The 26,791-nt window shown below is 40.0% G+C and overlaps 1 protein-coding gene across 3 annotated transcripts in view; it reads right to left on the bottom strand.

Moving 5' to 3' along the window:
• Window positions 1-26,791, bottom strand: part of ARHGEF12 (Rho guanine nucleotide exchange factor 12) — a 1,204,049-nt gene that overhangs the window by 622,274 nt on the left and 554,984 nt on the right. For all 3 annotated transcript variants that reach the window (XM_053691590.1, XM_053691589.1, XM_053691591.1), the window contains 2 exons: window positions 5,186-5,263; window positions 4,990-5,109 (listed from right to left, as the gene is read on the bottom strand). In XM_053691590.1, coding sequence (XP_053547565.1) covers window positions 4,990-5,109; window positions 5,186-5,263 — 198 coding nt within the window. The remainder of the gene's footprint in view (window positions 1-4,989; window positions 5,110-5,185; window positions 5,264-26,791) is intronic.

The following is a 26,791-nucleotide window of genomic DNA, read 5'->3' on the forward strand; positions in this document are numbered from 1 at the left end:
GCAGATAGCCGAGGAAATATCTACCAAGAAAGAACTTTCCAAGATAAAAGTTTGATATCTATGGAATGAAAAAGTTCAAACGGAACTCCTAGAAGAACCTTAAGAACCAGGTTTAAGCTCCATGGCGAAGCAACAGTTTTAAACAGAGGCTTGGTTCTAACCAAAGCCTGACCAAAAGCCTGAACGTCTAGAATACCTGCCAGACGCTTGTGCAAAAGAATAGACAGTAGAAATCTGTCCTTTTAAGGAACTAGCTGACAATCCTTTCTCAAAATCATCTTGGAGAAAAGATAATATCTTGGGAATCCAGACTTTATCCATGAGTAACCCTTGGATTCATAACAACAAGATATTTACACCATATCTATGTTAAATTTTCCTAGAGACAGGCTTTCATGCCTGTATTAAGGTATCAATGACTGACTCGGAGAAGCCATGCTTTGATAACATCAAACGTTCAGTCTCCAGGCAGTCCAACTCAGATTAGTTATATTTAGATGGTTGAAAGGACCCTGAGGTAGAGGGTCCTGTCTCAGAAGCAGAGACCGTGGTGGAAAGGATGACATGTCCACCAGATCTGCATATCAAGTCCTGCGTGGCCACGCAGGCGCTGTCAAAAAACGCCAAAGCACTCTCATGCTTGATTTGTGCAAACACCTCCGGAGGGAATTCCCACTCCCCCGGATGAAAAGTCTGACGACTTAGAAAATCCGTCTCCCAGTTCTCAACACCTGGGATATGTATAGCTGATAGACAAGAGTGAGTCTCTGTCCAGAGAATTATTTTAAGACTTCTAACATCGCTAGGGAACTTCTGTTCCCCCTTGATGGTTGATGTAAGCCACAGTCGTGATATTGTCCGACTGAAATATGATGTACCTCAGAGTTGCTAACTGAGGCCAAGTCTGAAGAGTATGGAATATCGCTCCCAGTTCCAGAATATACATAAGAAGGAGGGTCTCCTCCTGAGTCCACTATCCCTGAGCCTTCAGGGAGTTCCAGACTGTATCCCAACCTAAAAGGCTGGCATCTGTTGTAACAATTGTCCCATCTGACCTGCGGGTCATACCCTTGGACAGATGGACCCGAGATAGTCACCAGAGAAGAGAATCTCTGATCTCTTGGTCCAGATTTAACAGGAGAACAAATCTGTGTAATCCCCGTTCCTCTGACTGAGCAAGCATAGTTGCAGCGATCAGAAAAGTAGGCGTGCAAACGATACTATGTCCCTTGCCGCTACCATTAAGCCGATTACATTCATGTACTGAGCCACCAAAGGGCGCGGATGGAATGAAGAACACGGCAGAAATTTAGAAACTTTGACAACCTTGACTCCGTCAGGTAAATTTTCTATCAGAATCCCTAGGAGGGAAACCCTTGAGATTGGGGATAGAGAACTCTTTCCTTGTTCACTTTCCACCCATACGATCTCAGAAATGCCATTACTACGTCCGTATGAAACTTGGCAACTTGGATGTTTGACGCCTGTATCGGGATGTCGTCTAAATAAGGGGCCATTTTTATGCCCCGCGGTCTAAGGACCGCCAAAGCGACCCCAGAACCTCCATAAAGATTCTTGGGGCTGTAGTTAACTCAAAGGAAAGAGCTACAAACTGGTAATGCCTGTCTAGAAAGGCAAACATGAAAAACGATGGTGATCTTTATGCATCGTAATGTGAGGATAAGCATCCTTCAAATCAATTGTAGTCCTCTATTGACTCTCCTGGATCATAGTTAAAATGGTACGAATAGTTTCCAACTTAAATGATGGAATCTAAGGAATTGGTTTAAGATCTTTAGATCCAAAATAGATCTGAAGGTTCCCTCTCCTTGGGAACCACAAACAGATTTGAGTAAAAATTCTATCCCTGTTCCTCCCCTGGAACTGGATGGGTCTCGTACACAGAGTAAGAATGCCTCTTTCTTTATCCGGTTTGCAGATAATTGTGAAAGAGGAAATCTCCCCTTTTTTTGGGGGGGAAAAGCTTTGAAATCCAGAAGATATCTCTGGGATATAATATCCAATGCCCAGGGATCCTGGGCCTCTCTCTCTCGCCCACGCCTGGGCGAAAAATGAAAGTCTGCCCCCTACAGGATCCGTTACCGGATAGGGAGCCGTTCTACATGTTGTCTTAGAGGCAGCAGCAGGCTCCTTGGCCTACTTATCTTTGTTCCAGGCCCGGTTGTCACCAGACCGTCTTGGACTAAGCAAAAGTTCCCTCTTGATTTGCCTTAGAGGAAATTGATGCCACGCCTGCCTTGAAGTTTCGAAAGGCACGAAAATTAGACTTTTTTGGCCCTTGATTTTGACCTGTCCTGAGGAAGGGCATTACCTTTTCCTCCAGTGATATTAGCAATAATCTCCTTCAAACCAGGGCCGAATAGGGTCTGCCCCTTGAAGGGAAGTTAAGTAGCTTATTTAGTAAAGTCACGACAGCTGACCATAATATAAGCCATAGCGCTGTGCGCGCCAGCATAGTAAAAAAAAAACAGAATTCTTAGCCGTTAGTTTAGACAAAAAAAAACAAGGCATCAGAAAACAAAGAAATTGGCTAGCTTAAGAGCTCTAAGCTTGTCAAGTATTCATCCAATGGAGTCGCTACCTGTAAAGCCTCATCCAGAGACTCAAACCAGAACGCTGCAGCAGCAGTGACAAAAGCAATGCATGCAAGGGGCTGCAGGATAAAACCTTGTTGAATAAACATTTTCCTAAGGTAACCCTCTAATTTTTTATCCATTGGATCTAAAAAAGCACAACTGCCCTCGACAGGGTAAGTGGTACGCTAGCTAGAGTAGAAACTCTTCTCTCCACCTTATGAACTGTCTGCCATAAGTCCCGTGTGGTGGCAACTATTAGAAACATTTTTCTAAAAATAGGAGGGGAAGAGAACGGCACACCTGGTCTATCCCATTCCTAATTAATAATTTTAGTAAACCTCTTTAGGTATTGGAAAAACATCAGTACACACCGGCACTGCATAGTATTTATCCAGTCTACACAATTTCTCTGGCACTGCGATTGTACACAGTCAGAGCAGCTAAAACCTCCCTGAGCAACAAGTGGAGGTTCTCAAGCATAAAATTTAAATGTAGAAATATCAGAATCAGGTTAAATCATCTTCCCTGAGTCAAAAATATCACCCACAGACCGAAGCTCCCCAGCTTCTGCATATTATGAGGCAGTATCAGACATGGTTCTTAAAGCGTCTGTATGCTCTGTAACTATCCCCAGAGCTATCTTGCTTTCCTTTAATTTCAGGTAGTCTGACTAATACCGCTGCCAGTGTATTATTCACAACCTTTGCCATGTCTTGTAAAATAAACGCTATGGGTGCCCTTTATGTACTTGGCGCCATTTGAGCGTGAGTCCCTGAAGCGGGAGTCGAAGGATCTGACACGTGGGGAGAGTTAGTCGGCATAACTTCCCCCTCGACAGAATCCTCTGGTAAATAAACGCTATGGGCGCCCTTGATGTACTTGGCGCCATTTGAGCGTGAGTCCCTAAAGCGGGAGTCAAAGGGTCTGACACGTGGGGAGAGTTAGTCGGTATAACTTCCCCCTCGACAGAATCCTCTGGTGATAATGTTCTTAAAGACAAAAAAATGATCTTTATTGTTTAACATGAAATCAGTACATCTGGTACACATTCTAAGATGGGGTTCCACCATGGCTTTAAACATAATGAACACAGAGCTTCCTCTATGACAGACATGTTAGAACAGACTAATAATGAGACTAGTAAGCTTGGAAAACACTTTAAATCAGGTTAACAAGCAAATATAAAAAACGTTACTGTGCCTTTAAGAGAAACAAATTTTGTCAAAATTTGAAAAACAGTGAAAAAAAAGGCAGTAAATAAAACGAAATTTTTACAGTATATGTAATAAGGTAACAGAGCATTGCACCCACTTGCAAATGGATGATTAACCCCTTAATGCAAAAAACAGATAAAAAAAAACGACAGACATTTTTAAACAGACACAACAAAACAGCCACAGCTGAGCTGTGGATTACCTTCCCTATAAACGATTTTGGAAGTCTTTTTAGCCCTTTAGAGATGTCCTGTAGTAATCATGGGACTGCTGAGGGAATCTGGATGATTCATTTTGTAATTTTAACTTCGCAAAAAAGCGCTAAATTAGGTCCCTCCCACTCATATTACAACAGTGGGAAACCTCAGTTAACTGTTTCTATGCAGAATTTAAGCCAGCCATGTGGAAAAATTAGGCCCCAATAAGTTTTATCACCAAACATATGTCAAAAAACAATTAAACATGCCAGCAAACGTTTTAAAACACATTTTTATTAGAGTATGTATCTCTATTAATAAGCCTTATACCAGTCGCTATCACTGCATTCAAGGCTTTACTTACATTACTTCGGTATCAGCAGTATTTTCTTAGCCAATTCCATTCCTTAGAAAAATATTTTACTGCACATACCTTATTTGCAGGCAAAAACTGCACGCCATTCCCCCTCTGAAGTACCTCACTGAGAACAGCAAATGGATCTTAGTTACTTCTGCTAAGATCATAGAAAAACGCAGGCAGATTCTTCTTCCAAATACTGCCTGAGATAAACAGCACACTCCGGTGCCATTTAAAAATAACAAACTTTTGATTGACTAAATAAACTAAGTATAAAACACCACAGTCCTCTCACGACCTCCTTCTATGTTGAGAGTTGCAAGAGAATGACTGGGTATGACATGTGAGGGGAGGAGCTATATAGCAGCTTTGCTTAGGTGATCCTCTTGCAACTTCCTGTTGGGAAGGAGAATATCCCATAAGTAATGGATGATCCGTGGACTGGATACACTTAACAAGAGAAATAACCTTTACCTACAATAACTGTGCACTGCATCAATTCACTGGCCTCTACAGCCAACCTTCACTAAAATTACAAGGCGAGTAAATGGTAGCCTCTATAAACCCAAGGGATGAGAATGTTTTACAAACCGTGAGCTTCAATGTCAGTCTGCATTACATACCTGTGAGGGGCCCTTGGCTTTGCATAGTTGTTCCTGCAGTTGCCCAATGTGCTTCCTGGTATCTTTGATGTCTTTAAAAAGCTTTGAGGAGGGGGAATTGTTGTACTCTTCTTGAGAGGACTATGAAAGACAAAAACAAGGTAATAGAACAGTATTGTGTGGCTGGTTATACCCCCTTACTCTTTAAAACAAATACCTGCAACTGCTCTTGTTCCTGCTGAAGCATTTTCTTCAGAATATCCAACTTCTGACTGTGAACAACATTGTTCTCTTCCTAAAACAAAAAAAAAGTGTGGGGATATCATAATTATTCCTTAGTCAACTTACCTTCACCCCCATTTTAAAGGTCAAAACAAAGGGCAAGGCTTAGAGTAGTGATTCTCAGGATTGACCTTTAGAATTGATGGGCAAGTATGCGTGCAAGAAACATTACCGTATGTAACACTGACCAATGATTACAGCTAGAAATATATTAAATTCATGCACAATAATGTTTACATTTTTCTCTTTATGAAAATGCCATAAAACATGTTGAGATCTGTGCATATCCTAAAAAGGCTAACTAAGTAAAAATAGTTTGCATAAAATTTAAGTTTAAAAATTGCTGGAGAGTATTTTAAAATAATTTTCAAAATTAAGCAAAATTAGTAACATAGCTATGCTGTTAAGAGAAGTCTGATCCATCCCCCTTATCAGTGTTTAGCATCAGAAACACAGGCATTGTATTTCAACTGAGTTCACAGCAGCTTATTTGCTTCTAGGCCTGCTCCACAGAAAATGAGTGTTAAAGCCTTGTATTCTACCAAAGCAAAGGTGAAGATAGATAGAGCCATATGAGAAATTGTGTGGGGGAAGTTAGAGCTGTACAATTCAGAAATTAAAAAGAAAGGTTTAATATCGAGGCACTGCAGTATAAATTTGCAGGTAAAGTACATATTATATTTTGTCTCTATCCAAAATTGTTTTATGTCCCTTTAAAAGGCTAATAGGTTTACAAGTGCTTGTATATCTGCATGCAAATGGCTTCTGTAGCAAGTGTTTTCCTGCAATGTTTCACCACTAGGTGGAGATAGAGATACATGAAACCTAGGAAATTAGCCCTTTGGCGCCAAAGCATATGGTATAAAAGTTTGTAACAGAGATCATTAAGCCATCTATGACTAAGGGGTGTTAACCCCAAAACGTCGCTGTAATTTTGATGTCCTAAATAAAGAAATTGTTACATTTAAGAGCTGTGGACATTTTTACATTCTGGATTACCACTATATTTATGCTCATAGGTTTAGAGGCTTAATATATATATATATATATACACATACAGAGGTGGAGTTCTTTTCATTATTGGGGCTTATGTTAAACTGTTTAATAACGGTCTTTATATTTTTGCCGTTTTTTAATCTGCGGTTTATTCGCGCTCTTTTTAGGTGTGTGTAAATTTCTGTGACGCAGTTTTTTCTGGTTACCTGCTCACGTGATAACCGCACTTTCACTTTTACGGAGCGGAGCGGTTGGAGAGTGTTTTGTGCAGCCATCTTTGACTCAGCTTGTCAGTCTTCTGTATCGGCTCTGTTTATCAGCTCACCGGATTACCAGAGGAGAGAAATCACTTCTAGAAAGTTGCCTTTACTAGTGGGATATTTTTTCTGGCCGGTAGGAGCCTTAGGCGACTGAGGCAGTTTTCAAAGTTATATTTATATATGTGAATCTTTTTCAAGTGTTTAATGTTTCATGTTTAATATTTAACTGAAGAATTAAAATGTTTTTTTTAGACATTGCTAGTGGACCTGTTATTCTAAGCTATGGATGCAGAACATAATCAGTCTCTCTATGGATAGATGTCTGCTTTGTTTAGACAACCAGATTGCCCTACCTATGCAGTTTTGTTCCTCATGGCAAAAACATTAAAAAAAAAAAAAAAAGTAAAGAAAAAAATCTCCCTTCTGAGCCAAGTGTCTCTCAGGATACTGCTGTGCGTGACATGCCTCAGCTTTCTCCTCAGACGTCTCAAGCCTTAATTGTTTCTAATACTGTGCCTTCTGTGTCCTCTCATCCACCTGGGGGTGTTTATTTACCTGGGGATTTTGCAGCTTATATTTCTTCTGCAGTAACAGCGGCTTTGTCAGCTTTCCCTTTATCGGGTAAGCGTAAGAGAAAATCTAAACATCTGCTTGATAGTAAAGCTTCTGACTCTAGGTCTGCATTAGCCAATCTTTCTCAGATGTCTGATGAGGAGAATAATAGCTTCTGAAAGTGAGATCTCAGACTGACACTTTAGCAGAAAAATCTTCAGAATCTGAAGAGGTTAATTTTAGATTTAAGCTTGAACACCTCTGGTTACTATTGAAGGAGGTTTTAGCTACTTTAGACAACTCTGAACCTTAGGTTGCTGTCAACCCCACAAAGTCTTCTAAATTGGATAGAGTTTATGATTCCCCATCTTCTGAGGAGGTTTTTCCTGTCCCAATGAAGTTGTCTGAAATTATTGCTCAGGAATTGGATAAGCCAGGGGTTCCTTTTTACCCTTCCCCTGTTTTTAAGAAAATGTTTCTTGTTGCTGACTCTATTCATGACTCATGGCGCACTGTTCCTAAAGTAGGAGGAGCCATTTCTACTCTTGCTAAGAGAACTACCATTCCTATAGAGGATAGTTGCTCTTTTAAGGACACAATGGACAAGAAGCAAGAGGCTTACCTAAAAAAGATGTACATCCATCAAGGGTTACAGTGGCAACTGGCAGCGAGTATTACTACGGTTGCGGGAGCTGCATCTTATTGGTGCGATGCATTGTCTGATCTTAATACAGAGGAAACTACAGTAGAGGAGATCCCAGATAGGATCAAAGCTCTCAAATTGGCCAATACCTTTATCTGTGATGCCAATATGCAGATAATTAGTCTGGGAGCTAAGATGTCTAGCTTCACGATACTAGCCCGTAGGGCTCTGTGATTAAAATCTTGGTCGGCCGATGTCTCTTCTAAGGCCAAGCTTTTGGCTTTACCATACAAGGGAAAGACTCTGTTTGGACCTAGTGTGTTGGAGATCATTTCAGAAATTACAGGTGGAAACGGATCTTTCCTACCTCAGGAAAAGAAAAATAGACCTAGAGGTAGTCAGACTTCCAATTTTCATTCCTTTCGTAACTTTAAGGATCAAAAGTCCTCCTCATCTTCTTCAAAACCAGATCAACCGGGGGGGGCGGAGCCAACAGAGCACAGGAGAGGACGCAGATCTTTAGAGCTCCTGCATAATTTTACCTAAATATGACTTAAAAATGAATTGTTGGCACAGCGTGAACTAATACCATAGTGGGTCTACTCCTATAACTGCTTGGAAGCTACAAAAACATAATTTATGTAAGAACTTACCTGATAAATTCATTTCTTTCATATTAGCAAGAGTCCATGAGCTAGTGACGTATGGGATATACATTCCTACCAGGAGGGGCAAAGTTTCCCAAACCTTAAAATGCCTATAAATACACCCCTCACCACACCCACAATTCAGTTTAACGAATAGCCAAGAAGTGGGGTGATAAGAAAAAAGTGTGAAAGCATATAAAATAAGGAATTGGAATAATTGTGCTTTATACAAAAAAATCATAACCACCACAAAAAAGGGCGGGCCTCATGGACTCTTGCTAATATGAAAGAAATGAATTTATCAGGTAAGTTCTTACATAAATTATGTTTTCTTTCATGTAATTAGCAAGAGTCCATGAGCTAGTGACGTATGGGATAATGACTAACCAAGATGTGGATCTTTCCACACAAGAGTCACTAGAGAGGGAGGGATAAAATAAAGACAGCCAATTCCTGCTGAAAATAATCCACACCCAAAATAAAGTTTAATGAAAAACATAAACAGAAGATTCAAACTGAAACCGCTGCCTGAAGTACTTTTCTACCAAAAACTGCTTCAGAAGAAGAAAATACATAAAAATGGTAGAATTTGGTAAAAGTATGCAAAGAGGACCAAGTTGCCGCTTTGCAAATCTGATCAACCGAAGCTTCATTCCTAAACGCCCAGGAAGTAGAAACTGACCTAGTAGAATGAGCTGTAATCCTATGAGGCGGAGATTTACCCGACTCAACATAGGCAAGATGAATTAAAGATTTCAACCAAGATGCCAAAGAAATGGCAGAAGATTTCTGGCCTTTCTAAAACCGGAAAAGATAACAAATAAACTAGAAGTCCTTCGGAAAGACTTAGTAGCTTCAACATAATATTTCAAAGCTCTAATAACATCCAAAGAATGCAACGATTTCTCTTTAGAATTCTTAGGATTAGGACATAATGAAGGAACCACAATGTCTCTACTAATGTTGTTGGAATTCACAACTTAAGTAAAAATTCAAAAGAAGTTCGCAACACCGCCTTATCCTGATGAAAAATCAGAAAAGGAGACTCACAAGAAAGAGCAGATAATTCAGAAACTCTTCTGGCAGAAGAGATGGCCAAAAGGAACAAAACTTTCCAAGAAAGTAATTTAATATCCAATGAATGCATAGGTTCAAATGGAGGAGCTTGAAGAGCCCCCAGAACCAAATTCAAACTCCAAGGAGGAGAAATTGACTTAATGACAGGCTTTATACGAACCAAAGCTTGTACAAAACAATGAATATCAGGAAGAATAGCAATCTTTCTGTGAAAAAGAACAGAAAGAGCAGAGATTTGACCTTTCAAGGAACTTGCGGACAAACCCTTATCTAAATCATCCTGAAGAAACTGTAATATTCTCGGTATTCTAAAAGAATGCCAAGAAAAATGATGAGAAAGACACCAAGAATCAAGCGTTCAATCTCCATACCTTTAAATTTAAGGATTTCAGATCCTGATGGAAAAAAGGACCTTGAGACAGAAAGTCTGGTCTTAACGGAAGAGTCCACGGTTGGCAAGAGGCCATCCGGACAAAATCCGCATACCAAAACCTGTGAGGCCATGCCGGAGCTACCAGCAGAACAAACGAGCATTCCTTCAGAATCTTGGAGATTACTCTTGGAAGAAGAACTAGAGGCGGAAAGATATAGGCAGGATGATACTTCCAAGGAAGTGATAATGCATCCACTGCTTCCGCCTGAGGATCCCGGGATCTGGACAGATACCTGGGAAGTTTCTTGTTTAGATGAGAAGCCATCACATCTATTTCTGGAAGTTCCCACATTTGAACAATCTGAAGAAATACCTCTGGGTGAAGAAAACATTCGCCCGGATGCAACGTTTGGCGACTGAGATAATCCGCTTTCCAATTGACCATACCTGGGATATGAACCGCAGAGATTAGACAGGAGCTGGATTCCGCCCAAACCAAAATTCGAGATACTTCTTTCATAGCCAGAGGACTGAGAGTCCCTCCTTGATGATTGATGTATGCCACAGTTGTGACATTGTCTATCTGAAAACAAATGAACAACTCTCTCTTCAGAAGAGGCCAAGACTGAAGAGCTCTGAAAATTGCACGGAGTTCCAAAATATTGATCGGAAATCTCACCTCCTGAGATTCCCAAACCCCTTGTGCCGTCAGATACCCCCACACAGCTCCCCAACCTGTAAGACTTGCATCTGTTGAGATTATAGTCCAGGTCGGAAGAACAAAGAAGCCCCCTGAACTAAACGATGGTGATCTGTCCACCATGTCAGAGAGTGTCGTAAAATCGGTTTAAAGATATTAATTGAGATATATTTGAGTAATCCCTGCACCATTGGTTCAGCATACAGAGCTGAAGAGGTCGCATGTGAAAAACGAGCAAAGGAGATCGCATCTGATGCGGCAGTCCTAAGACCCAACATTTCCATGCATAAGGCTACCAAAGAGAATGATTGTGACTGAAGGTTTTGACAAGCTGATATCAATGTTAAACTTCTCTAGTCTGACAAGGACAGAGTCATAGACCCTGAATCTATCTAGAAACCTAAAAAGGTTACCCTTGTCTGAGGAATCAATGAACTGATTGGTAAATTGATCCTCCAACCATGAACTTGAAGACACAACACAAGTCGATTCGTATGAGATTCTTCGAAAATGAGAAGACTGAGCAAGTACCAAGATATCGTCCAAATAAGGAAATACCAAAACCCTGTTCTCTGATTACAGAAAGAAGGGCACCGAGAACCTTTGAAAAAAATTCTTGGAACTGAGGCTAGGCCAAACGGTAGAGCCACAAAACTGGTAATGCTTGTCTAAAAAGAGAATCTCAGACACTAAAAGTGATCTGGATGAATCGGAATATGCAGATACACATCCTGTAAATCTATTGTAGACATATAATGCCCTTGCTAAACAAAAGGCAGGAAAGTCCTACAGTAACCATCTTGAATGTTGGTATCCTAACATAACGATTCAATAATGATAGATCCGGAACTGGTCTGAAGGAATTGACCTTCTTTGGTACAATGAAGAGATAAAATAAAACCCCAGCCCCTGTTCCAGAACTGGAACTGGCATAAATACTCCAGCCAACTCTAGATCTGAAACACATTTCAGAAATGCTGAGCCTTTGCTGTGTTAACTGGGACACGGGAAAGAAAAAAAAAATCTCTTAGCAGGAGGCCTTAACTTAAAGGCAATTCTGTACCTTTCTGAAACAATGTTTCTAAAACCAGAGATTAAGAACGGAATTGATCCAAATTTCCTTGAAGAAAACGTAATCTGCCCCATACCAGCTGAGCTGGAATAAGGGCCGCACCTTCATAGGTACTTAGGAGCTGGCTATAGGTTTCTATAAGGCTTGGATATATTCCAAACTTGAAATAGTTTCCAAACTGATACCGCTCCTGAGGATGAAGGATCCGGCTTTTGTTCCTTGTTGTGAGGAAAGGAACGAAAATGATTATTTACCCTGGAAAGAATGGGAAAGCAAAGTTGACTTAGAAGACATATCAGCATTCCAAGTTTAATCCATAAAGCTTTTCTAGCTAAAATAGCTAGAGACATATACCTGACATCAACTCTAATGATATCAAAATATGGTATCACCAATAAAATTATTAGCATGTTATAGAATAATAATAATGCTATAAAATTATGATCTGTTACTTGTTGCGCTAAAGCTTCTAACCAAAAAGTTGAAGCTGCAGCAACATCCGCTAAAAAAAATATAGCAGGTCTAAGAAGATTACCTGAACATAAGTAAGCTTTTCTTAGAAGGATTCAATTTTCCTATCTAAAGGATCCTTAAATGAAGTACTATCTGCCGTAGGAATAGTAGTACATTCGCAGGAGTAGAGACAGCCCCATAACCTTAGGGATTTTTGTCCCAAAAAACTCTAATCTGTCAGATGGCACAGGATATAATTTGCTTAAACGTCTAGAAGGAGAAAAATAAATTACCCAAATTATTCCATTCCCTGGAAATTACTTCAGAAATAGCATCAGGGAGATAAAACACTTCTGGAATAACTACAGGAGATTTAAAAACCTTATTTAAACGTTTAGATTTAGTATCAAGAGGACCAGAATCCTCTATTTCTAATGCAAATAACACTTCTTTAAGTAAAGAACGAATAAATTCCATCTTGAACAAATACAAAGATTTATCAGCATCAACCTCTGAGACAGAAACCTCTGAACCAGAAGAACCATTATCAGTATCAGAATGATGATGTTCATTTAAAAATTCATCTGAAAAAAGAGAAGTTTTAAAAGACTTTTATGTATACTAGAAGGAGAAATAACAGACATAGCCTTCTTAATGGATTTAAAAAATAAAATCTCTTATGTTATCAGGAACACTCTGAAAATTAGATGTTGACGGAACAGCAACAGGTAATGTAACAGTACTAAAGGAAATTTTATCTGCATTAATAAGTTTGTCATGACATTTAATACAAACAACAGCTGGAGAAACAGATACCAAAAGTTTATAGCAGATACACTTAGCTTGGTAGCTCCAGCACTGTGCAGTGATTTTCCTGAAGTATCTTCTGACTCAGTTGCAACGTGGAACATCTTGCAATATGTAAAAGAAAAAAACAACATATAAAGCAAAATTGATCAAATTCCTTAAATGACAGTTTCAGGAATGGGAAAAAAATGCCAGTGAACAAGCTTCTAGCAACCAGAAGCAATAAATAATGAGACTTAAATAATGTGGAGACAAAAAAGACGCCCATATTTTTTAGCGCCAAAAAAGACGCCCACATTATTTGGCGCCTAAATGCTTTTGGCGCCAAAAATGACGCCACATCCGGAACGCCGACATTTTTGACGCAAAAAAAACGTCAAAAAAATGACGCAACTTCCGGCGACACGTATGACGCCGGAAACAGAAAAAAAAATTTGCGCCAAAAAAGTCTGCGCCAAGAATGACGCAATAAAATGAAGCATTTTCTGCCCCCGCGAGCCTAACAGCCCACAGGGAAAAAGTCAAATTTTTTAAGGTAAGAAAAAATGATTGAAACAAATGCATTTATCCCAAATATGAAACTGACTGTCTGAAAAATAAGGAATGTTGAACATTCTGAGTCAAGGCAAATAAATGTTTGAATACATATATTTAGAACTTTATAAACAAAGTGCCCAACCATAGCTTAGAGTGTCACAGAAAATAAGATTTACTTACCCCAGGACACTCATCTACATGTTTGTAGAAAGCCAAGCCAGTACTGAAACGAGAATCAGCAGAGGTAATGGTATATATAAGAGTATATCGTCGATCTGAAAAGGGAGGTAAGAGATGAATCTCTACGACCGATAACAGAGAACCTATGAAATAGACCCCGTAGAAGGAGATCACTGCATTCAAATAGGCAATACTCTCTTCACATCCCTCTGACATTCACTGCACGCTGAGAGGAAAACCGGGCCCCAACTTGCTGCGGAGCGCATATCAACGTAGAATCTAGCACAAACTTACTTCACCACCTCCAACGGAGGCAAAGTTTGTAAAACTGAATTGTGGGTGTGGTGAGGGGTGTATTTATAGGCATTTTAAGGTTTGGGAAACTTTGCCCCTCCTGGTAGGAATGTATATCCCATACGTCACTAGCTCATGGACTCTTGCTAATTACATGAAAGAAATTTTGTTTTTCTGCAAAATCTTGTGGACTACGCCTGGGAATCCTGCTCTGTATCTACAGAGACGGCAGACATTTTCTCACACCGGTAGACACGCAGTTACTATGGCTGCTGTTCACGGGATATTTGTTGAAATCAACAAACTACTGACTCACCATCACAACAAGCTTACTGCCGCCCTAGATGGAGCTGGGGAATCGGAGGAGCAGCGCGAGAGCTTGCTAATAAAGTCTCCGGATCAAAATGAGGTAGACACTGAGTGGGGGGATGCTGCGGGGCCCCAGCTTCCCTCTCATATCTCTAGTCCTACATTTACTGGATCCGGGACATATCGGGAGGCTGTGGAGATCAGCGTTAAGCTCTTGCTTACCAGCACGGTCCGGCAGCACTACATGGAGGAGGATCTCATCCGCTTAGCCGGTTTGATGGCTGCTGTGAGTCAGGAATCTCCCGGGCAAGTAAAAGGCCTTGACGCCATTAGCACTAACTGCCTCCCTATCCAGCTCTTTCGCACATGGGAACAGCGGTGCTTGCTCCGTCTGTTCTGGAATAAGTCTTTTGAAGCGGTTGAGGAGAGCCCTCATTCCTACACTGAGAGGGCCGGAATTGGTTAAGTAGTCTTGGTAACATGGTCTTCCCACTGCAACAGAAATTTCTATACTTTGGTCTGACATCTTGACACAATTCCTGACGGATAAAGCTGCAATTAATAGGGCATGCCATGATGTTGTAAACATAGTGGACATCAGCAAATGTGACAATACTGAACGTTTAATGTGTCGGCAGGTTTGGGAACTATATTTATCACTATATGGACTACAATGCACTTCTATGCGATTGCCCTTTATGAAGCGTTTGCTATAGTTTAAGGCCCATTTGTTTCAATATGTGTGTGTGCAATATAAGTGTAACTTTATTCATTCCAGCAGGTTATGGGATTGGAACAACAATCTACTTACTGGTGTACTGTCAGCATGTGACCCATATAGCTTTATTTTATTAAAGATGGCAGGTACCTAGCATTTAAGATTACTATGAGCACGATAGTCAAGTCAGAACTCTCATATACCTAGATGTGCCTATATAGATCAATACAGATATAGATCTTGATACATGAGCATACGAAAATGGTGTATTCCTGACCTTTGTGCTTATGTTGGACTAGTTACACTTGTAATGTTATATGGTTCAATCTCTAGAGTACTGGTTGTCTTACTGCCCTGAAGTTCAATATGCTAAAAGTATGCTTATTTTTCATTTCTTGTTTGACTGTTTTAATGGGCCACATGTGAATGCTAGAAATTGAGGTACTCTAGGACATGTTGATGACATTTTATTCATGCCTTAAAATTGTCAGTTTGTATGTTCCTTTTAACAGGGGGTTCTGTCTTTAAAGATCTACATACTAATGTTTATGACCTCCTTAACCTGTGACTCCTGGAAGAATTCACTTTTCTAATTTTTATAGATGTTTAGTCATGTATCTTTATATGTTCTCTGGTTCTGTTTCATGCCGGCTCTGTAAAGTTTAGAACTAAGCTTTGTTATGCCAGATACACCACTGATCTAATATGTCACCAGTCCGCTCTTATTTTTCCCCTGTTAACCAATATGTTCATGAGACTTTATGTATGACTAGGTTGCCCTGTAACACTAAAGTCTGTCTACTTAGCATTTCCTATCTCTCGCATTTCTTTAATCGCCCCCTCTCCTAAACCACAATGAGCTTCTTAGTTCCTAAGCTATATATTTTATTTATTATACTCACTCTATCACCTCCCCCCCCTCCATAATAAACCTCCTTCTGTAGGAGGTCTAACTACGCGGCCTATCTGCCCTGTGCCGCACCCCAACGATAGTCTTTTTTGTTTGTTTGTTGTTTTTTTTACTAATAACCCTTGCAGTATAATATAAAGTTGACCTTGTCCTCTATGCCTAGCGTAACAAGACTGCTCGGGTATCTAGCTCAATACACTAACATATAGTATTTTACAGTGCTAGTTATATCGCAAAATTATATTTTCACTATTGCTACCATTTAAAAACCAACTACTAAGCTATTCTAAGTCTATAGGTCCTAACGTGACCACTTAAATTGCTCATTTTAGCTTATGAAAAAGAAAAGAGGTTCCAATGTTTGTTTGTTTTTTTCTCTATAAGATTATTTACTTGGAGAATTACGTCTTTGTAACTGCGCAAAAGTTGTTAAACGGAGATGTACCATTTATGTATGTTGCAAGGATATGATGTTTCATATATGTTGTACTGTTTTCGCACAACCTCAATAAAAACTTTAAATATATATAAAAAAACAAAACCAGATCAACCCAGATTCTCTTGGAAATCCAACCAGCACTGAAACAAGAGAAAACAAAACAAGAAACCTTCTGCTGACTCTAAATCAGCAAGAAGGTTCCGCACCAGATTCCAGTGTCGATCAGGTGGGGGGGAGGCTTACTCTTTTTCGTCATGCCTGAATACGCGATTCGTTCTTTTTTTTCCATCTACCAAAGTTTTTTTTCCTATGGACTACAATAGATTCCCTGTCCATGAAGATTTTCCACACGGAGGTCAGAAAGACCAAAATTCTTGCTTCCTGCCTTTCTCCCCAGTCTGCCTTTCGTCCATCTGTGGCTCAATGCATGGAGGTGATTGGCCTTATGGTGGCATCCATGGACATCATTCCTTTTGCTCTGTTCCATCTACGACTGCTGCAACTTCGCATGCTCCGTCAATGGAACGGAGAGCATTTGGATTTATCACAGAGGATAAATCTGGACCCTCTAACAAGAGACTTTCTCTTGTGGTGGGTGTCACAGGAACATCTATCTATGGGCACTTGCTTTCTGAGACCTTCCTGGGAAATTGTGACTACGGATGCCAGCCTGTTGGGCTGAGGAGCGGTTTGGAGTCCTCTAAAAGCTCAGGGCCTGGGGTTTTGGGAAGAGTCCTCTCTTCCCATAAACATCTTGGAGTTGAGAGCTATCTTCAATGCCCTATTAGCGTGCCCTCAACTGTCGTTGGTCTGGTGTATAAGATTCCAATCGGACAACATCACCTCAGTGGCTTACATCAGTCACCAGGGAGGGACTCGGAGTTCCTTAGCCATGAAGGAGGTGATTCGCATTCTGCAGTGGGCGGAAGCACACGATTGTCTTCTATCTGCCATCCACATTCCAGGAGTGAACAACTGGGAGGCAGAATTTCTAAGCAGACATACCTTTCATCCCAGTGAGTGGGCTCTCCATCTAGAAGTGTTCTCTCAGATATCTCTTAAGTGAGGGGTTCCAAAGTTGGATCTGATAGTGTCACGCCAAAACGCCAAGGTTCCAAAGTACAGTTCAATCAGGAGAGAGCATCAGTGATACTAAATAGCTCCTGCATGGCCTTGCAGGATCTGGTTCGCGGATCTAGTAAGGATGTCATATCTACATCCTTGGAGGTTAGACCTACTTCAGGGTCCTTTCCTCCATGCAAACCTAGATTCTCTGAAGCTAACTGCTTGGAGATTGAACGCCTAGTTCTGTCTAAACGTGGTTTTTCTGAAGCGATCATTAAAACTATGATTCAGGCTTGAAAACCGGTTACTAGCAAGATTTACCATACGATATGGAGTAAATATCTTTGGTGTGAATCTTAGGGGTTCTTCTGGAGCTGGGTGAGGATTCCCCGGATTTTATCCTTTCTTCAGGGTGGCCTGGATAAGGATTTATCAGTCAGTACCCTAAAGGGTCAGACCTACCAGATGTTCAAGCCTTTGTACAGGTCCTGGTTAGAATCAGGCCTGTGTTTAAGCCTGTTGCTCCCCCATGGAGCCTTAATTTAGTTCTTAAAGTTTTGCAGCAGGCTCTGTTTGAGCCGATGCCCGTTGTTGATTTAAAACTGTTATCCTGTACAGTTTTGTTTCTTTTTGCCATTTCTTCCACTCGCAGAGTGTCTGAACTTTCAGCTCTGCAGTGTGATTCCCTGTACCATATTTATCATACTGATAAGGTGGTCCTTTCTACTAAATTGGGGTTTCTTCCTAAGGTGGTATCGGATCGAAACATTAATCAGGAAATTGTCCTTTTTGTTCTAATCCTTTTTAGAAGGAACGTCTCTTGCATAACTTGGATGTTGTGCGGGCTCTAAAATTCTACTTGCAAGCTACTAAACAATTTCGGCAATCTTGTGCCCTATTTGTTGTTTTCTCTTGTTAAGAAGTATGATTTGTTTTGCTAATGAGACTGCTGGACAGCAGCCTCCTGAGAGAATTACAGCTCATTCTACTAGGGATGTCTTCTCTTCTTGGGCTTTTAAAAATGAAGCTTCAGTGGATCAGATTTGCAAGGCGGCAACATGGTCCTCTCTACATACTTTTTCCAAATTATACAAATTTCATACATTTGCCTCGGCCAAGGCTTCTTTTGGGAGAAAAGTTCTTCAAGCGTTGGTGACTTCCGTTTAGGTCCTCCTGCCTTTTTTTCTCCTTCCCTGTTCATTCTGTGTCCTCTAGCTTGGGTATTGGTTCCCACTAGTAATTGGAATGATGTCGTGGACGCTCCATGTCATAGGAAAGAAAACAAAATTTATGCTTACCTGATAAATGTATTTATTTCCGGACATGGAGAGTCCACGACCCCACCCTCTTTTTTAGCTATAATTCGGCAGTGTTTTTTAGTTAACCTCAGGCACCTTTTCACCCTTGTGTTTTTCTTTCCATTTCCTTTGGCTGAATGACTGGGAGTTATGGGTAAGGCAGTTACACTTAACGGCTTTACTGGGATGCTCTTTGCCTCCTCCTGCTGGCCAGGAGTTGAATATCCCACTAGTAATTTGAATGATGTTGTGGACTCTCCATCGCCAGAAAGAAATACATTTATCAGGTAAGCATAAATTTTGTTTTTTCACTGACAAATTAAATCCACAACATCATATAAATAAATTATTCTAATGATATAAATACATGCAAACACACACATATATATATATATATATATATTTAAAAAATCGCACTCTCTGGGTTTAAGGACAGCAAAAGTTTATTCAGTGACGTTACGGCTTTTGGAGACAGAATGAGTTCAATCGCCATGGCGGCAAATTCAGAAATTTGAGATCTTAATAAAAGAAAGGGCCTTGAGAGAAAAGATCCTTTCTTAGAGGAAGCCTCTAAGGCGTGCAAGAGGACATCTGAACAAGATCTGCAAACCAAATCCTCTGAGGCCATGCCAGAGCAATCAGAACTGCTGAGGTTTGTTCCTGCTAGATTCTGGCTATCACCCTGCATAACAACACAAACAGAGGAAGTATGTAAGTCAGGTTGAAAGACCAAGGAATCACTAGGTCATCTATCAGACTGAAGCAGAATGTAGTCCAAATAAGGAAATACAGAAATTCCCTGAACTCAAACAAACAAGAGAGCTCACTGTACTTTTATAGCCAGACCAAAATCGAGGGCCATGAACTGATAATGCTTGTATAGGAAAGAAAATCTCAGAAACTTAAAATGACCCCTTTGTATAGGGATATGCAAATAAGAATCTTTTAAGTCTATAGTAGAGATAAACTGACCTTCCTGCACTAAAGGAACCAAGGTGTGAATTGTCTCAATCTTAAAAATAGTAACTTTCAGGAATTTATTCAATATTTTGAGATCCAAAACAGGCCGAAAAGTACCCTCCTTCTTTAGTACTATAACCAGATTTGATAAAAAAAAAAAAAACCGTTTAATTCTGCAGTCGAAACTAGAGCAATCACCTGCGATAGTACCAAGCTTGGGACTTTAAAGGATCTTGAGGCAGCTAAGACAGGAAGAATCTTCCCCGAGGAGGCCTTAAACGAAAACTTATTTGGTAACCATGGGAAATGATTTGTAATACCCAGAGATTCTGAACAGATCTCTAACAAGCCTCCCGAAAAAGACTCAATTATCAGTGACTGGTATGATATGGGGCCACACCTTATGCAGTCTTGGAAGCTGGGGAAGACTTCTTGGTCTGTTTGTTTTTCGGCCAAGAAGAGTTAAACTTCCAGGATGATTTAGAATAGTTACATTTCTAAGCAAAGGAGGCATCTTTCTGAGACTTTGATTGACGAAAGGTGCAAAAATGCCCTACAGATCTTGGCTTACCCTTAGATTTCTTATCTTGGGGCATTAACAGTAGCAATAATAGCATTCAGACCCAAACAAAGATTTACCCTGGGAGGGGAGAGAGGGGAAAGTCTGCATTTAGAAACCATATCAGCAAACCTAGATCTAAGCCACAAAACTTGCCTAGCTAAAACAGCTAAAGCAGAAAAAGCATTGATGCAAATCATTTCCACTGCTGTATCACAAATAAATTAATTTTCTATTCTTAGGAGACCAATGCGATCCTGAATCTGGTCCAGAATGGTTTTCCCCAGAAAAAAGTTCTGAGATATTGTCATACCACACAAAAGTGGCAGCAGCACAGGCTACACTAAATGCAGGCCTAAACATAAAACCTGTAAGCTGAAAGGATAGACTGTGTAAACTTTCAAGTTACCTATCGAAAGGATCCTTACAAGAAGGACTATCCACCAAAGGCATAGTAGTACGACTGGTCAAAGTGGAAACATAAAACATTTATGTAAGAACTTACCTGATAAATTAATTAATTTCATATTGGCAAGAGTCCATGAGCTAGTGATGTATGAGATATACAATCCTACCAGGAGGTGCAAAGTTTCCCAAATCTCAAAACGCCTATAAATACACCTCTCACCACAACGACAATTCAGTTTAACGAATAGCCAAGTAGTGGGGTGATAAAGAAAGGAGTAAAAAAGCATACAAAAAGAGGAACTATAAATATATTTGTGCTTTTATACAAAAATCGTAACCACCATAAAAAAGGTAAGTTCTTTCAAAAATTATATTTTCTTTCATGTAATTGGCAAGAGTACATGAGCTAGTGACGTATGGGATAGAAAAACCCAAGATGTGGAAGACCACAGAAAAGTCACTAGAAAGGGAGGGATAAAATAAAAACAGGTAATTCCGCTGAAAAAATTAAATCCACAAAAAAAAGTCTCATAAATTTCAAGAAAAAAAAACTTAAATCATAAGCAGAGGAATCAGACAGCTGCCTGAAGAACTTTTCTACCAAAGACTGCTTCAGAAGAAGCAAATACATCAAAATGGTAAAATTTAGTAAATGTATGCAAAGAAGACCAAGTTGCTGCTTTGCAAATCTGATCAACCGAAGCTTCATTCTTAAAAGCCTAAGAAGTGGAGACTGATCTAGTAAAATGAGCTGTAATTCTCTGAGGTGAAGACTGTCCCGCCTCTAAATAAGCCTTGTGAATCAAAAGCTTTAACCAAAATGCCAAAGAAATGGCAGAGGCTTTCTGACCTTTCCTAGGACCAGAAAAAACAACAGACAGACTAGAAGTCTTCCTGAAATCTTTAGTAGCTTCAACATATTTCAAAGCTCTTACAACATCCAAAGAATGTAAAGATCTTTCAATAGTATTCTTAGGATTAGGACATAAGGAAGGAACAACAATTTCCCTACTAATGTTAGAATTCACAACCTTAGGACGAAAATTAAACAAAGACTACAAACCAGACTTATCCTGATGGAAAATCAGAAAGGAAGACTCACAAGAGAGAGCAGACATTTCAGAAGCTCTTCTACCTGAACAGATAGCCAAAAGAAACAACACTTTCCAATAAAGTAGTTTAATATCCAAAGAATGCATAGGCTTAAAAGGAGCCAGCAAAGCCTTCAAAACCAAATTAAGACTCCAAGGAGGAGAGATTGATAATAACAGGCTTGATACGAACCAAAGCCTGAACAAAACAATGAATATCAGGAAGTTTAGCAATCTTTCTATGAAATAAAACAGAAAGGGCAGAGATTTGTCCCTTCAAAGTACTTGCAGACAAAGCTTTATCCAAACCATCCTGAAGAAACTGTTAAATTCTAGGAATTAAAAAAGAATGCCAAGAAGATTTATAAGTAGAACATCGTGAAATATAGGCTTTCCAAACCCGATAATAAATCTTCCTTGAAACAGACTTACGAGCCTGTAGCATAGTATTAATCACTGAGTCAGAGAAACCTCTATGACTAAGCACTAAACGTTCAATTTCCATACCGTCAATTTAGCGATTTGAGATCCTAAAGGAAAAACATCCCTTGAGACAGAAGGTCCGGCCTTAAAGGAAGTGACCAAGGTTGGCAACTGAACATCCGGACAAGATCTGCATACCAAAACCTGTGAGGCCATGCTGGTGCTATCAGAAACGCATGCGATTGTTCCATTATGATCTTGGAGATCACCCTTGGAAGAAGAACTAGAGGCGGAAAAATGTAAGCAGGTTGGTAGAACCAAAGAACTGCTAACGCCTAAGGATCCCTGGACTTGGAAAGATACCTGGGAAACTTCTTGTTTAGATGGGAAGCCATCAGATCTATTTCGGGAAGACCCCAGATCTGTACAATCTGACAAAATACATCTGGATGGAGAGACCACTCCCCTGGATATAAGGACTGACGACTGAGATAATCCGCTTCCCAATTGTCTACACCTGGGATATATATGGCAGAAATTAGACAGGAGTTGGATTCCGCCCAAAAAAGTATCCGAGATACTTCTTTCATCGCAAAATGACTGCAAATCCCACCCTGATGATTGACATATGACACAGTTGTGATATTGTCTGTCTGAAAACAAATGAATGATTATTTCTTTAAGAGAGGCCAAGCCTGAAGAGCCCTGAAAATAGCATGCAGTTCTAAAATATTGATTGGTAACCTCACCTCTTGAGGATTCCAAACTCCTTGTGCTGTCAGAGACCCTCAGATAGCTCCCCAAGCTGTAAGACTTGTATCCATTAAGAATACAGTCCAGGAAGGATGAACCAAAGGAGACCCCCTGAATAAAACGATGATAATCTAATCACCAAACCAGAGAGAGTTGAGTGTTTAGGATTTAAGAATATCAACTGTGATATCTAAAAACAATCCCTGTTCTAGACTGTAATTTAGACAGGCTAACGCCAATTACAAATGACTTTTGTCTGAAAAAGACAAAGACATGGACACAGAATCCATCAAGAAACCCAAAAAGAAGTGACCCTTGTCTAAGGAATCAGAAAACTCTTAGGTAAATGAAATATTCTAACCATGTTTTGAATCATAAGGGATTCCAAAAAAGGAAAAGTCCATATATTTGAATACTGCTTTTTCATAGGTATGTATTGGGTACTTGTAAAGCACGTCTAATCACCAGAAAGGGACTCAAGACGCTGCTCATTTAATCGACCTCGGAAGGATGAAAGGCTGAATGGACCTCGCCGGGAATCAAACCTGCAACCCTCAGGTTGCTACAGAGCTCAGCCACAGTGCATTAGCATGCTACGCTATCTGTCCGGCTTCAATAAGAGAAAAGTTTAAGCTATTACCAAGATACCACCCAAATAAGGAAGCACCACAATACCCTACTGTCTGAAAACAGAAAGAAAGGCAATAAGAACCTTTGAAAAGATTCATAAAGTTGTCGCTAGACCAAATGGAAAAGCGACAAATTGGTAAAGCTTATCTAAAAAGGAAAATCTCAGAATCCACAAGTGGTCTGAATGAAATAAAATGGTCTAGCTGAACCAAAAAGGCATAATTAGTCCTTATAATCGCCAACTTAAAAGTTGAGGCAACTAACAAAAAGAAAATGTATGCTTACCTGATAAATTTATTTATTTTTTTACACGATGAGTCCACGGATCATCTTAATTACTAATGGGATATTCACCTCCTGGTCAGCAGGAGGCGGCAAAGAGCACCACAGCAGAGCTGTTAAATAGCTCTTTTCTTCCCTCCCACTCCAGTCATTCGACTGAAGTTAGGAAGAGAAAGGAAAAGCCAAGGTGCAGAGGTGTCTGAAGTTTACATAACCCACAACCTGTCTAAAAGAACAGGGTGAACAGTGGACTCATCGTGTCAAAAAAGAAATACATTTATCAGGTAAGCATAAATTTTCTTTTCTTTTTTTAAGACACGATGAGTCCACGGATCATCTTAATTACTAACGGGATTCAATACCCAAGCTAGAGTACACAGATGATATGGGAGGGACAAGACAGGGAACTTAAACGGAAGGCACCACTGCTTAAAGAACCTTACTCCCAAAAAACGGCCACAGCCGAAGCAAAAGTGGCAAATTTATAAAACTTTGAAAAAGTGTGAAGAGAGGACCAAATTGCAGCCTAGCAAATCTGTTCCACAGAAGCTTCATTTTTTTAATGCCCATGGCTGTTGTCCAGCAGTTTCATATGCAAAACATATGATACTCTTCAGCCAAAAAGAAAGAGAAGTACTTAAAACTTCAGTCCTATTCCGAAGAGTACTACCCTCCATAAGAGACTATTGAGAAAACTTCTGACACTTCTCTGCCAACCTCCTGTGACAAAAGGCAAAGAATGAATGGGGGATGGGGGAAGTGGGGGAGGTATTTAAGCCTTTGGCTGGGGTTTCTTTGCCTCCTCCTGGTGGCAAGGTTCTGAATTCCCAAAATTAATTAATGCAGCTGTGGACTCTCTCCGTTTATGAAGAAAAACATAATTTATGTAAGAACTTACCTGATAAATTCATTTCTTTCATATTAACAAGAGTCCATGAGCTAGTGACGTATGGGATATACATTCCTACCAGGAGGGGCAAAGTTTCCCAAACCTTAAAATGCCTATAAATACACCCCTCACCACACCCACAAATCAGTTTAACGAATAGCCAAGAAGTGGGGTGATAAGAAAAAAAGTGCGAAGCATAAAAAATAAGGAATTGGAATAATTGTGCTTTATACAAAAAAATCATAACCACCACAAAAAAGGGTGGGCCTCATGGACTCTTGTTAATATGAAAGAAATGAATTTATCAGGTAAGTTCTTACATAAATTATGTTTTCTTTCATGTAATTAACAAGAGTCCATGAGCTAGTGACGTATGGGATAATGACTACCCAAGATGTGGATCTTTCCACACAAGAGTCACTAGAGAGGGAGGGATAAAATAAAGACAGCCAATTCCTGCTGAAAATAATCCACACCCAAAATAAAGTTTAACACAAAACATAAGCAGAAGATTCAAACTGAAACCGCTGCCTGAAGAACTTTTCTACCAAAAACTGCTTCAGAAGAAGAAAATACATCAAAATGGTAGAATTTAGTAAAAGTATGCAAAGAGGACCAAGTTGCTGCTTTGCAGATCTGGTCAACCGAAGCTTCATTCCTAAACGCCCAGGAAGTAGATACTGACCTAGTAGAATGAGCTGTAATTCTCTGAGGCGGAATTTTACCCGACTCAACATAGGCAAGATGAATTAAAGATTTCAACCAAGATGCCAAAGAAATGGCAGAAGCTTTCTGGCCTTTCCTAGAACCGGAAAAGATAACAAATAGACTAGAAGTCTTACGGAAAGATTTCGTAGCTTCAACATAATATTTCAAAGCTCTAACAACATCCAAAGAATGCAATGATTTCTCCTTAGAATTCTTAGGATTAGGACATAATGAAGGAACCACAATTTCTCTACTAATGTTGTTGGAATTCACAACTTTAGGTAAAAATTCAAAAGAAGTTCGCAACACCGCCTTATCCTGATGAAAAATCAGAAAAGGAGACTCACAAGAAAGAGCAGATAATTCAGAAACTCTTCTAGCAGAAGAGATGGCCAAAAGAAACAAAACTTTCCAAGAAAGTAATTTAATGTCCAATGAATGCATAGGTTCAAACGGAGGAGCTTGAAGAGCTCCCAGAACCAAATTCAAACTCCAAGGAGGAGAAATTGACTTAATGACAGGTTTTATACGAACCAAAGCTTGTACAAAACAATGAATATCAGGAAGAATAGCAATCTTTCTGTGAAAAAGAACAGAAAGAGCGGAGATTTGTCCTTTCAAAGAACTCGCGGACAAACCCTTATCTAAACCATCCTGAAGAAACTGTAAAATTCTCGGTATTCTAAAAGAATGCCAAGAAAAATGATGAGAAAGACACCAAGAAATATAAGTCTTCCAGACTCTATAATATATCTCTCGAGATACAGATTTACGAGCCTGTAACATAGTATTAATCACGGAGTCAGAGAAACCTCTATGACCAAGAATCAAGCGTTCAATCTCCATACCTTTAAATTTAAGGATTTCAGATCCGGATGGAAAAAAGGACCTTGTGACAGAAGGTCTGGTCTTAACGGAAGAGTCCATGGTTGGCAAGATGCCATCCGGACAAGATCCGCATACCAAAACCTGTGAGGCCATGCCGGAGCTATTAGCAGAACAAACGAGCATTCCCTCAGAATCTTGGAGATTACTCTTGGAAGAAGAACTAGAGGCGGAAAGATATAGGCAGGATGATACTTCCAAGGAAGTGATAATGCATCCACTGCCTCCGCCTGAGGATCCCGGGATCTGGACAGATACCTGGGAAGTTTCTTGTTTAGATGAGAGGCCATCAGATCTATCTCTGGGAGCCCCCACATTTGAACAATCTGAAGAAATACCTCTGGGTGAAGAGACCATTCGCCCGGATGCAACGTTTGGCGACTGAGATAATCCGCTTCCCAATTGTCTACACCTGGGATATGAACCGCAGAGATTAGACAGGAGCTGGATTCCGCCCAAACCAAAATTCGAGATACTTCTTTCATAGCCAGAGGACTGTGAGTCCCTCCTTGATGATTGATGTATGCCACAGTTGTGACATTGTCTGTTTGAAAACAAATGAACGATTCTCTCTTCAGAAGAGGCCAAAACTGAAGAGCTCTGAAAACTGCACGGAGTTCCAA

Source organism: Bombina bombina, chromosome 8 (genome assembly GCF_027579735.1).
Source record: "Bombina bombina isolate aBomBom1 chromosome 8, aBomBom1.pri, whole genome shotgun sequence".
Lineage (NCBI taxonomy): Eukaryota > Metazoa > Chordata > Amphibia > Anura > Bombinatoridae > Bombina > Bombina bombina.